This window comes from Recurvomyces mirabilis (assembly GCF_035927965.1).
Source record: "Recurvomyces mirabilis strain CCFEE 5264 chromosome Unknown scaffold_9, whole genome shotgun sequence".
In the NCBI taxonomy this organism is placed as follows: domain Eukaryota; kingdom Fungi; phylum Ascomycota; class Dothideomycetes; order Mycosphaerellales; family Teratosphaeriaceae; genus Recurvomyces; species Recurvomyces mirabilis.
This window is the reverse complement of record NW_027041943.1, coordinates 244,356-257,186: the sequence shown is the minus strand read 5'-3', so window position 1 is coordinate 257,186 and position 12,831 is coordinate 244,356. Positions and strand designations below refer to the sequence as shown.

General features: G+C 53.2%; 6 protein-coding genes across 6 annotated transcripts; 3 read left to right on the top strand and 3 right to left on the bottom strand.

Moving 5' to 3' along the window:
• Positions 1 to 71: 71 nt before the first annotated feature.
• On the bottom strand, positions 72 to 1,061 carry oca3 (Inositol phosphatase SIW14; the record flags this gene model as incomplete). The annotated part of the gene is made up of 1 exon (XM_064836817.1): positions 72 to 1,061. The coding sequence occupies one exon, from the start codon at positions 1,059 to 1,061 to the stop codon at positions 72 to 74; it is 990 nt and encodes a 329-aa protein (XP_064695450.1).
• Positions 1,062 to 1,314: 253 nt separating this feature from the next.
• atg5 (Autophagy protein 5) lies at positions 1,315 to 2,338 on the top strand (the record flags this gene model as incomplete). Its single annotated transcript, XM_064836816.1, has 2 exons — positions 1,315 to 1,897; positions 1,944 to 2,338. The coding sequence occupies 2 exons, from the start codon at positions 1,315 to 1,317 to the stop codon at positions 2,336 to 2,338; spliced, it is 978 nt and encodes a 325-aa protein (XP_064695449.1).
• Positions 2,339 to 2,698: 360 nt separating this feature from the next.
• Positions 2,699 to 3,701, top strand: LTS14_004113 (uncharacterized protein; the record flags this gene model as incomplete). The annotated part of the gene is made up of 2 exons (XM_064836815.1): positions 2,699 to 2,988; positions 3,020 to 3,701. The coding sequence occupies 2 exons, from the start codon at positions 2,699 to 2,701 to the stop codon at positions 3,699 to 3,701; spliced, it is 972 nt and encodes a 323-aa protein (XP_064695448.1).
• A 1,064-nt stretch (positions 3,702 to 4,765) lies between these two features.
• On the top strand, positions 4,766 to 5,957 carry LTS14_004112 (uncharacterized protein; the record flags this gene model as incomplete). The annotated part of the gene is made up of 2 exons (XM_064836814.1): positions 4,766 to 4,865; positions 4,921 to 5,957. The coding sequence occupies 2 exons, from the start codon at positions 4,766 to 4,768 to the stop codon at positions 5,955 to 5,957; spliced, it is 1,137 nt and encodes a 378-aa protein (XP_064695447.1).
• Positions 5,958 to 6,273: 316 nt separating this feature from the next.
• On the bottom strand, positions 6,274 to 7,539 carry GPD1_1 (glycerol-3-phosphate dehydrogenase; the record flags this gene model as incomplete). Its single annotated transcript, XM_064836813.1, has 1 exon — positions 6,274 to 7,539. One exon carries the CDS (start codon positions 7,537 to 7,539, stop codon positions 6,274 to 6,276), a length of 1,266 nt encoding a protein of 421 aa, XP_064695446.1.
• A 1,155-nt stretch (positions 7,540 to 8,694) lies between these two features.
• ATG1 (Serine/threonine-protein kinase) lies at positions 8,695 to 11,848 on the bottom strand (the record flags this gene model as incomplete). The annotated part of the gene is made up of 3 exons (XM_064836812.1): positions 8,695 to 8,858; positions 8,916 to 11,604; positions 11,693 to 11,848. The coding sequence occupies 3 exons, from the start codon at positions 11,846 to 11,848 to the stop codon at positions 8,695 to 8,697; spliced, it is 3,009 nt and encodes a 1,002-aa protein (XP_064695445.1).
• Positions 11,849 to 12,831: the final 983 nt, after the last annotated feature.

Here is a 12,831-nt window from a genome sequence, read left to right as displayed (position 1 = left end):
CGGGCGTTAGGTCATCGAGAGGATACTAGATACCATGGGCATAATAGCGTTGGCAGTCGCAAGAAACATCTTTATCTTTGTATCTTCAGGGTATCTCTGTCTAATGCGTCCCGTGCAGCTTTCAGCTCGATGGCACTATAACCGTCCCAGCCCTTCTCTCCTGCCGTCCCTCTTCGGACAATCTCACCCAACTTAGCCGTCGCCAACTCGTTGAGCTTCCTGACAGAAGCCAACGAAGGAGGCGCCAGATCTCCTGTAGTCGGATCGGAGACTGTGAGCTGGGACTTCTTAGCTCCGTCCAGCGCCGTCAGCAGCCGTCCTGTAGTGATCTTGAGCCCAAGGTATCCTCTCAAATAGTCGTCACAAAGCTCAATACTCCGACAGAACCTCCTCATACTCTCCGAGAGTGCCTTCAGCTGCTCGCCACCCTCCATCTTCTGCGCACTCATGTACGTCACCTCTGCCAACCTGGCATGCATATTCCACGCATTAGGCGTCACAAGCAGAACCTCCTCGAGACAGAAGATAGCCTGCTCATAGGTGCCCTGCTGTGCGTATAGATCTGCGAGTTCCGCCCAAGCCTCAGCATCAGTGGGGCTGGCATCGACGAGACTGACCAGATCTCCGATAGCATCCACAGGCCGACCAACACTCTTCAACAACGCCGCTCGCCGCTTGCGCACACTGAACAACGCCGGATCATCCTTCAGCAACTCATCATACCTCTTCATCACCTCCTCCAATTCATTTGTATCTTTCGCTGTAGCCTCCTGGTAAATACCTTGCAATGCGACTACGTGCTCGTTCGTCTTGCCGAAGCGGTCGGTGAGTTCTTCTAGGCAGAGGTATGCGGCATCGTGATCACCTGTTCGTAGTGTGGCGAGAAAGATGTTCTCGTATGTCGCCCATTTCTCCTGGGATTCGGTGTTGAGGAAGAGAGAGAGTGGGTACGGGAGGGACCAGCCTTTTTGGGAGGTGAAGAAGGATTTGGCGTTTTGGGAGAGGGCGAGAGTTTGCCGGGGAGTGGTGTTTGTTGGTCCTTCGAGGAAGTTGGTCGCCATGATGGCGGTTGTGGCAGGGTTGTGTATTGTTATGGTCGTAAACCCATCGTGGAAATGTTGTCAGTGTAATGGTGCATGTGAATGTCGAGAGCTTGGAGATGTGGCTCCTGGACCCACCTCCGTCGAGGCATCCTTTCCGCTCACTTCACTCTTTCACATGCCTTGCACGAGTCATAGTAAATACAACCATCGAGATCATGCATGACAGGCTCGTACCAGATCTGCTATTCACATCTAACATATCGCTGCGGTGATGCCCGTCCCTTCAGAGCGCATCGCCAATTTACAGACCAAGATATGGAGCGGCTCACTACCTCTCGAGATCAGACTCGCGGCCGCAGACTGTCGTACATATGATCAGTCCGAGCCATACATAATACAGTACCCACGACTGTCATACTTAGCTTTCCTGTTGCCACGACTGTACAGCTTCTTCGCCACCTCGCTCATTCACCCTGACATTTCAGCTCCCGAAGCATGGCTCTCCTTCGAGGATGTGCCCCTAAAGTGGAACCATGCGGCAGGTCTGCTGTATGATCTATACTCTGGAGCCGATCCGGTCAATGTCGAACGCCTTGGCGTTATCCAGTCCAGCTCTCTGCACGGCCAGATACCAAGTACAGTCTCGTCTGGACCTCTGCCGTGGCGGTTGACTGTACATTATTCTGACTTTCCACATGATCAACTGATCCAACTAGACTTGGATGGTAGGACTATGCTCGATGCCTTCATCAATGCCGTGAAGGAAGCAGATTTCATCCGAAATGGTACGGCGAGGACCGTTATGAGCCTGAGCAAAGAAGACTCAGACAGGCTGTGGTTGGCAGTGCGCACACGTATGTCTATCGTTCTATGTCAAGCGCTATACTGACGATAAAACAGATGACCGCACTCTGTTCAACTCCATGAACACAAAGCTTCTCAACCCACCAGGCCTCGAGCTACGCCACGTCCCAATCAAGGTCTACCTCCCGACATCAGCATCTCAACCGGCTTCAGACACGATACCAGAAGAAACGACGATGGCTACAGCAGGTCACATCCGGGTCGTACAGTTCCTTGCACCACTACTTTTGCCATCAAAACACCCGCAGACTCTTGGCACGGCTTTGAATACTGCTCTGCCCACCATCTTTCCGAGCAGACGGAACCCGCTGCTAGCACAGCCTGTACTTCACGGTGCTGCTGTTCCGATGGTGGCGAACCTGGAGGAGCTTAGTCGGGCAGTCGCCTACACCGACGGGTTCTTGCATGTAGCTATTGTTATGCTTGGCTGAACGACCTAAGCAGATGCCAACACGAGAATTGGAACGCTTCTCAATGATGATCCGGATATCAGGCCTGCTCGATTGATCTTGATCTTTTAACGCAGCATAGTAAGCTCCGGTGACCATTATATCCGGTGTGAGTAAGAATCCGTGGCAGGGCGAATCGCACTTCGCGTGCTTGCGCTTGTGCCACATCGCTGTTACCACATCGCCGTTGCTAAAAACGAGCGTCACTTGCAGCTGTGGCAATGGCACTCGAGACACAGAGCTCGCCCACTTCACCTACTCTTGGTTCTTACTATAACTCTTCCAAATCAACATAACTCAACCACGAGCACATTACCTTGTGAATTGTCAACACATCTTAATATGGCACACCAACATCAATCGCCGGCTCTCACTCAACGAGAGTGCGCCTCAAAGCCACTCACGCTACTCACACTACCGCAAGAGCTCCTGGACATAATCTTCGACTACGCTTATCTAGGGCATGGTGCTGCCAAGCATTTAACTCCAGATATGTGGAAGTGTCGAATGGCGCAACGACGTACTGGGGCAGACCTCCCAAGCACGCGCCCGTTTCCCGAAATCGTTGTCGACCGTTTCTTTGTCTCCAAGTTATTCTTCGGAAATGGCCTCAAAAGCCTACGCAAGGAATTGTGAGTTCACAGAGCTCAGTATGATATGCAGTGCACGTCCAGGCAGCATCCTATTTGAGCACACTTCGCATATAAGGACAATTGCGTGCACATGCTTCATAGTCATGAACCTGCCAGATCTCAAGCATCTCACGCTAGAGATCGAGGTCAGGGTGTTCGATGAGTCGTCGGAGCATGACGCTCTCACTCGGTTCTTCTCAAAAGCAGATCTCAAGTCGCTCCCGCTCTTCAGAGCGCTGGTCAAGCATATCGGTCCCCAGCATATCACGGCTGTGTCTGGCTCGAACGGATCCTTTGTATGGCTTCAGAACGTGGCAGCTCTGGAGAGAATCGTCAATCTGACTTTGGAGGTGACTGCTCCCGAGAGAGACAAACGCCGAGTCAAGGCTGACCAAGACAAGCGAAAAAATGGCGTTCCTCGCTTCGCGCACCAACCGGGCAAGCATGGATGGGCGGGAAAGTCCTGGCCGCTGGACTTCGGTCAGGTCGGAGCGGCCAACATCCTCGGAAATGGTGTTCGCTTTTCACAAGCCCCTACCGACCACCACAACTATTTCGAGGCCTCGGCCAAAGGCATCACAGCTGCTAAGGTGGACGAATTGAGGCAGAAGAGGGCTGCTTTAGTATCGCAAGGCAGACGTTCTGTGGCTCCCGGGGTTGATCCAGCAACACAGACACTCACCAAGGACACCGAAAATCATGGCAAGAATTAAGGGCCATTCAAGGAGACGCTGGCTGTGAATATCGAGAAGGCCGCAGTGGTCGCAGAGGCGAGTGATCGTAGGCAGAGCGACACCGCAGCTTGCGCCCGATTCGGTGGAGCCTTTATCCCTTCAGTCAAGCCACATGTCGAGGAGAGTCACTTGTCCCGTTCTCGCAAGTCTGGACACCGATGGCTTCGAGTTCGCTGCCTACTTGCTCGTCTTCCTTTCGTTACTGTATCTGGCGATCGATTGGTAGACAAAGGCTAGGCAAGCTGCGCCGCGCAATGGAGATCCTTCTACTTGGGCTTAATGTGGATGGATTGTCGATGAAGGAAGCAGGTGGAAGAAATGTTATAGCAGAATGTGGCTACCAGTTAGCATACGTGAGCAATGGTGGAGATTCAGGCATTTGTTACCATTGGCCTCAGCGCAAGAGCGGCTGCTTACACGGATCGTTCTACGGGTAGATATCGTTCTCATTGGCTATGGGCACAGACAAGTCAGTACAGGATTCGAGACTCGCCCGCTATTTGAAGACCGCGGCCACCTAGGGTGATGTGCTCAGCAACAGTAGACCTTGTCAGGTGGCGAGGGATGTGGAGACCTGCCTGATATGAATAAAACACGTGAGTGAACCGCACCTTCCTCATTCACGGCCGAAGAACTGCACGTGCCACTCCACGGGTTACTTCACCTCAGGTCACACCTTCGACCACCGCACTTCTGCCTGGAAACACGGACACTAATTTGACCTGCACTTATAAGTGGGTGTCTACGCTAATCAAAGATCAACCATCAAGCAACGGCTGTGCCATCGATCATGGCGACTTCTCGACCACAATCGATGGCCAAGCAAAAGCAAACCACTACATCTCGTTTACCAGTGAAGAGCGGTACAACTTCGCCACCACCAACAATGCAGCGGCCCACAACTCCTCAGCCCCTGACAAGATCCACCACTCCGGTCGTGCCTCATTTGACCAGTGCTCTACCACGGCCTTCTTCGCCCTCAAAAACGAATCCTGCGCTGGCTCCACGACTCGAGCCTCATAATGCGCACGATTCGTGCCGTAATGTACCTCAGAGCCATCGTGCCGAGCGTCTCACGCTACTGTCTTTATCTCAAGAACTTCAGACATCATCCTCCACTACGCCTACCCAGTAACTACGGAGGTTATCTATGTGTCCGCAGCTAATTGGTGCTCTCGACAAGACATACGTTGTGCAGCAGGCAAATGTACCAACGCCAGACCTCTTCCACCGCTCGTGACCATTTTCATGGTCTCCAAGGCTTTCTTCGACGTCGCAGCAAAGGCCTTCGTAACGAACCACGATAGTCAGGTTTTGATCGGATTATGCTTGGTCTCGTCCCCAGACAGCATCGTGTCTAGGTACACCAAAAGCCTGAGATGTCGTTGGGACCTATACACGATCATGGGTAGCCTTCGCAATCTTGAGGTCCTGGCCATCGAGGCCGAGGTACAGCTCTTTGACGACGAATCACCGAAGGATGTGTTACACGAGGAGACCAGCAAGCCGGATCTCCAGTCAATGCTAATCTTCAGGGTATTGAGCGGTCATCCTAAGCTGCAAAATCTTGTACTCAAGCCGGCAGCTCCCGACAGAAATTATCCGACAAGCTTCTTCTGGCTGAGAAATGTGAAAGCCCTGGAGAGCGTGATCAATATGGCGCTGCTCAAGAATAAAAATCCTGGAGACTACGTCAACCAGGACGTCGGGAAAGCACATCCTCAAATCGAGCTCGAAAGCATAGCGAGTGATGCCGATGAAGGAGACATGGACGGACACTCGCCTACAGGGTCGCCTGGGCCAAGCAGCAATGTCGAGAGTATCGAGAATGGTCGCTATGACCCACCAGAGCTTAATAAGAGGGCTCCAGGTTACCACAAGGACTCCAAGGTCGATGCTTCCGTCCAGTCCGCGGAGGAAGAGACTGGTGACAGGGCCGGTGTTCCCACCCGCGATTCTAGCCAGACAGTGGCCGATAGCAAGACGCGTAGAGAAGCTGTGCCTGGAGTAGCACACCTCCCCGTACTTTATGTGGATCCTGAAACGCAGACATGCTCTGACGATGCAGACCAGTCGCATATGCGCAGTGCGACAGATGACGGTGTACTCGCCGAACAGCAGTCTTTCATCGGACCCAAATTGCTGCTCGGCATAGTGATGGGGGAAGCGATCGAGGCCGTAATTGCTGTTGCTGTATTACTTGCGGTGTGGCTGGTGGTCAGCAAGGAGGTATAGGCGCGGAGGGCGGCGGGTCACTTGTCGCGTGCGAGGGATTTGCATGTTGGTCCGGGATTGAGAAGGTGGCAAGGGAGAACTGGATTGCAGATGGACGAAGCCGTCACCTCGACTTGCCGAGAGAGCAGTGGATATGATTGATTGATTTCCTGCCATTGTTGTGGCGACGCATCGATACTCGTCATGTTACTCATAGCACATTGCCTCCATGTTGCCAATCAGGCAGATAACTCCCACGAACTCCTTCGCTATCAGCATCGCAAGATACTGCATTCTTACTGCCAACGCCAACAGATACTATAGCCATCCCGTCCTTTCAAGCATCAGCATTCAACAGCGCCGGAATCTCCTCCGGCTTATGCTTCCCCTCCAAAATCAAATACACAGCCGTAAAAAGCGGAAACTCCTTCTCCTTCCCCACCTTCCTCAAGAAAGAATTGACCTCATACGCCGTCGAAGTCCCCTGCAACTTCTGCCCATTCAACTCCCTCTCCTCAATCTCCCCAATCGGCTTGCCCTCCTTCACCGACATCTTCGCACACCTGAAGTTCCTGCCTCCACTACAGCTCGTAATCAGATCCGCAACGCCACAACTCTGCTCCGTGAATGTCTCAGTCTGGACGCTATCGCCGAAGAACGTCTTGCCGAACTTCACTTCTTCCATAATACCTACTCGCATAACGGCGGCTTTGGCGTTGTCGCCCCAGCCTAGACCGTCTACGAATCCGGCACCGAGGGCTACGATGTTCTTCAGGGCGCCGCCGAGTGAGACGCCTACAACGTCATTCACGAGATGGACGTGGAAGTAAGGGCGGTGGAAGAGCTTCTTCACGTTGGCATGGTGCAGTGAAGGATACTCGCTCGGCAGAGGCGTCAGATTCACCTTCCCCGAGCTCTTCGCCCCTTTCACCCCATCATTAAGTTTCGTGAGATCCAATTGCGAGCCCTTGGGACTCGCGCCCGGCGTCCCAGCCGGCGTAGGTTGCTGTGAATCCTGCGAAGGAGGCGCATACGCCACCGTCGTCTCCGAGAACTTCTCCTGCGCCACTTCCGTAGCAATATTCGCTCCGCTGAGCGCACCACAGTAGATTCCCAATTTCTGCCCGATGCTATCGGAGAATAACTCACAGCCTGACTCCGAGACCGCGACGCCTTTGATACAGGAGATTCCTCTCGCGTAAGGCACGATTTTGCCTTGGAGTTGTTCGCATGTCTTGGCGATGAACTGGTGGGGTAGGTTGAAGACGAGGATGGTGGCATCCTTGACTGCGTCTACGAGATCGGGGTTGGCGACGATGTTCTTGGGGAGTGGGATGCCGGGTAGGTACTTCACATTCTCGTGTAACCCATTGATCAGTTCGGTCAACTTCTGCGGTCCCTTGTCGTTCTTCTCGTCGAAGTGTTTGCTGTCCTTCGGGATCTGGTACTGCTCCTGAAACACCCACATTTGCACTTCCTGCTCGAAGAGATCCGCATGCTGGGCTGTGTTCTCGGCTACGACTTTTGCTATTGTAGTACCCCAGTTGCCTGAGCCGACGATGCAGACTTTGTGCTTCTTTGAGTTGGGTGCTAGGGTCGCCATGGTTTTGTGATTACTACCGTGCTGATTCGATAGATGCTGTAGTATCTCGTTGGCTCGGAGTCTACAGGTCGTCGTCCGCGCGTTGTTCTCTAGCTGTCGGAGCGATTGCATGCGATGGCCTAAGCTAGTGCGCCAGGTACTCGTAGCAGTGCGATAGAAGGAGCGATGTGGTTGGAGCTGCTGCTTGAAGGTCAACGAAGGTGAACAAAGTCCAAGCCTCTTTCCAGCCAAATGTGTAAGGAGCGACGATATCTTAGTGTTCGAACGATAACACACTGCTGCTTTCATTCGATTGCTTCAATCGTTCGATCAATGTAGGTACTTTTTCAACCACTAGGGTTGAGCTGCAAGACACGCGCTCAACCGCGGCCACATGCACGATCGCAACTTTTTGGCGTCCAACTCTGACGTAGCCACCGTTATAACAACTACAAAACGGTCAGGATCGATGGTCATGCGCAAGGATGTCTCAGGCCATGAAGACCGAGACCACCAGTAGTGGGAACGTCACACGAGCACAACAGCAACATCAGGTAGACGTAGTCTCGTGAAGAAGAGACAGCACGACAGCGTGTGCATGCGTGCCCTCGATACAAAGCTAAAGCTACCGCCGAGGTAGGTAGGTAATAAGCACTCTCCACCCATTCCATCCCATCCAATAACCTAAGCAAAGGGCCATTCTGCAGCCACCGTGGTATCATATGCGAGTCTCTCCTCAAAAGCATCAACGCCCTGCGTTTGCGCCCGAAAAGATCGATCCTCGTATTCGTGTATATGTCCAGGCCAGCCAGCCATCCTCATCGAACACCGTGACCGTGATAGTAATGCCATGCCGTGCCGATTAAGCTGTGCCTCTCATCCATAGGTGGGCCGTCGTAGATGGAAGTGATTCTCGCGCCTGATATCCCACCCACGATTCCGTCCCATACCTGCCAAACGCCCATGCCCAGCCCAAACCCATGAATCACATTCCCATCCGTAGAAACAATCCAAGAAATACGCCGCATATGCTTCATAGGCCTCATATGTAGTCCTAGGCCGTGTAGAGAGTCCGAGATCGCGTATCCCGTATGCGCTCATGCGAAAACACTCTGTCGACGCCACAACAACCTTCGCTAACAAAAAAAAAGGAAACAAAACGAACAGCTCGCATCTCTATCGTGGTGGTGTGCCGGCTACGGCGGGCGTAGCGGAGGGTGAAGGGTTACTAGTAGGTTTCGGGGTGATGTTACCGCTCGTCGAAGACCTCTTAGCTACTTGCTGGGCAGCGTGGGCCTTCTTCCTTAGGGCGTTCAGACGGGTTCGTGCGCCGTCGATCACTATCAGGCTGTCAGCGTACCACTCGAAACGTAGCGCCCGTTCCCGAAATCACCTACATTTAATAACCGTCTGTCTGTCCTCCGTCTCCATCCCAGTGACAACCTCATCACCACTTCTATCCTTCTTCTGACTTGGCCTTCGCATCAATGGCTCATTGTCCGCTTCGAGGACAGCTTCGAGAAGAAGTATAGCAGTGTGATAGTTAATCTCGCAGCCAGCGATCTCGTCGTTAACGAGTTCGTTGACTGCCGCAGCTCGACTCATCTCTACCGCGCGCTCGAACATCAGCTTCTCGGCTGTGACTCCACTAGTGATCTGGATGGTTTCGGAGGAAGAAGTGGTGACTGCAGCTGTAGAGCCGGCAGACGCAGTCGTATGATTGCTTGGGTGCGCAGGGTGACTTGGCGGTAACTGTCTTTGGGCGGACTGGAGTTTGCGGCTGACCACTTCGGACTTCTCGAGGCACTCGTTGAAGCGGTTGCGAGTCCACTGGACCACGTTGTTCATGCGTTTTCCGGCCTCGCTCGTGCTGCTGCTCGGCGATTTCGTTGGGTCGGCGACAGTAGTGTCAGACTGCCCTTGTTTCGTCCACCAGTAGCCTGCCAGATCGATCGTCTTAGCCAGTATAGCCAGTGTCTTGACGTACAACACCAATGCCTCTTCCGCCACCCCGACGATCGCTGCAGTAGTCATGTCCTCCTCTTCTTGTCCTTCGTCTTCTATCGCGCCTGAATCGTCCTGGGCTCCAATTTGTTGTATGCCGAGCGGGTCTACAGCCGATGGCGTAGCTGGTAGTAGCTGCTTGTACTTTACTTCCGCAAAGCCGTAAATCACATCGCTTCGATGGGCAGCCTCCTCCATGGTACGCACGATCTTCGTGTCCTCGTCCATGGGCGATTTGGTCTCGCTGCCATCGCCGATCGTGAGCATACCCGCTTGCGATGGGTATGTAGGAAAGGCGCCGTACCCGTGTGGTGGCGAAGCTCCTTTACCGAATGGCGGAGAAGTACCAAGAGCACCAAACAGGCGAACATTGGCAGCGTTGAGTGCTTTCGTCAACATGTTGGTAGCAGATTGTGGCGCTGGAGCATAACGTCTTTCAAAGGAGCCTGCACGCTGATGCGTAGCAGGGGTCCTTCCAGTCATCATTTGCACGGCGCGAGACGGACTCGAGGCTTGCGCTCCTGTGGTAGATGTTGGCTGCCCTTGAGTCGTCGCGCGTCGTATCATAGTGCCTTGATTGTAGGGTAGACTGTGTCCTTGCGCATTCGCTTGTAATTGATCTGCGAACGCATTCACTTCGACCGCTCTCTTCTCAATGACAACATACTCCTTCTCGAAAGCCACCTCCTGGGCGGTCCTTTCGCGTGCTTCTCGTGCCTCTCGTCTGGCAGACTTTGGCTTCGAGCCTTCCCCATCGACAGCAGAGGGTTCACGGATCATAGGCGGGTTGGCGAGAGGTGAAGATCGGCTTGCACGGCGCTCAATTCGTGGTGCGTTGGCTACTTGGGTGTTACCGACATGTAGACCTTCGCGAGCAGGAGCAGTCGCGTGAGCGACAATACTTGGTCGTCGTTGCTGGCGCTGGCTCGATTGACGCTGTATGGGTATGCCTCCAGTCTCTGCAGCTGCAGACATGCGTCTTTCTGACAATCGTGGCTGTGCGACTGGCAGGTCTTGATCCGAGGGCTTCTTCGACACCTTCTGCTGTACGTCTTCCTGTGACGGGCGAGTTCGTGTTTGAGGATCTTCCGTTGTTGCTGTGCTGGTACTACGATCTGAAGGTTGTTTGGCGATGCGCCGACTGATTTCCGACACCTGCGGCTCTGGTACAGCCGCAGGCGCTGAAGACCTATCTTCCTCCACTAGGCCAGGAATGTCACCCGTGACAATGGGATCAAGGAAGAAGTCTTCGTACGAAACACGATCCAGAGGGCTCTTCTTCAACAGCTTCCGAATACAGTCTTTCATGCCCCGGCTGATCGTCATGATCTTGTTGTCGAAAATGATCTGGTCATTAGCCTTTTCGATTCGACGAAGAAGTTCCACGTGATTCTGAGCTCGGAAAGGAGGCTTGCCAACAACCATCTCGTGCAAGACTGTCCCAGTAGACCACAAATCCGCGCGCGCATCGTACTTCTCATATCTCAAGATTTCCGGAGCCATGTAAAGTGGTGATCCACAAAGCGTTTCGGCCATGGATGTTGAAGGGAGGTGGCGAGCGAAGCCAAAGTCTGCAATCTTAAGCATAGGCAGAGTTTGAACGCCAACAGCTGACACCAAGGAGTATTCGCTTGCGGCCAATGGAACGTCCTCTGGAGCTTGTCTGGCCATATATGTCGGAGCCGGGTTGAGTAACAGGTTCTGCGGTTTAATGTCACGGTGTATCAGATTTCTGCTGCGCAGATATTGTAGAGCACTTGCGATCTGCTTCAAGAAGTGCCGTGCTAAAACCTCGTTCAGACCACCAGCCTGAGGATTGGGATATCTCCTAAATATGTCCTGCGTCTCGGGTAGTGTCGCCAAGGTGTGGCGCTTCTTCATGAATTGCGATAGATCTGATAGCTGGCAGTACTCCATGACCAGGTAGATATAAGACGGCGTCTCGTTGCAAGCGAACAGCGCAACGATGTGTGGATGCTGTAGGCTTTGCAAGATGCGAATCTCGGACTCGAGATTCTCCTTGAGCTTCCTGGTGAGCTTATGCATCTGCACAGCCTTGACAGCTGCATAAGACTTCTTCTTCTGTATTGCATATCAGCTCTGTCACTAGCTCAACATATCGTTGGTAGCACACGACGTCAATGTGTTGTGTACGAAGGGATGGACATACCCTATGCTGAGCAAGATAAACGGCCGCAAAGCTACCTTTACCAATCTCCTTGCCCCTACGGAAGTCACCAATAATCTCATCCGGTTCCTCCTCAGGCATCGACTGTACCGGCCGCTTCGATGAGCCAGCCTGAGCTGACGGTCGTGGAGCTGCCATACTCACTATCCCAACACTCTTCCTCCTTCTATCACTTTCACCTCCACTTCTTCTCGTCTCCTAGGGTCCAAAGCGTCGGGGAAGCTGCGCGGAATGCTGCATGAGTGTGGAGAGAAATGACTGGCTGCGGCAAACCACTTGGAAGGTGGTACGGGTTGTTCCTAGGTTTGGTGAAGATGGCAGATCAAGCGCCCATGTTTACTAGGGAGGATTACGGAAGCGATCGCGTGGGTGTGGGTGGTGAATGGCGTGTTGTTGAAGGAACGAAGATCGCTTGATGGATTGACGGAGAGTGACTGGGCAGGCTAATGATGCCTTAGGTGGCCGTGACCGCGTGCTTGTGCCTGATGATGACTCGGCCTGGCTCCGGAAGCGCCTCGACTGCAGCCGATTGGTCTAATGCGGAAGGGCAGCAGGTTTCAGGAGCGATGCGGTGTGTTTATAAAGGGCAAATAGCAATAGCAAAGAGGTCAAAGTGAAAAAGCGAAGATGATGGGAAGGTATCACAACACGGGGCTGGTGTAGGTGTGGTGACTTGCGATCATGGGCAGTGTACGGTAGTAGGTTGGTCAGGTGTTGATCGCTCACCAATTACCCCGGTCTACGGCAGCTCCAGATGGTACTAGCGTTATCCATTAGCGCTCGATAAGAGCTCGCCGCAATTGGTGCTGATAGCGATACCATACTTCGTCTTTACACGTGCACCTATCTACAACACAAAGAAGGCCATGTCGAGCGAATTCCATCCAGTCCGAACACGCGACCAAGCTGACGGGAGGCCGCATCTGGATGACTATACATGGTCACCGTGTATGATTACGTTCTGGTTTCTGCCATCTATTCTCCGAGGTACTAGTACATATGGTGACCTCCGTCACGACTTGACGCACACCTCACGCGTCACTGTGGTCTTCGTAGCCGCGAGCTATGCAGGGCGCATGTGATGCGAGTCACCATAGAAATACGGAGCAATCCCGATACAC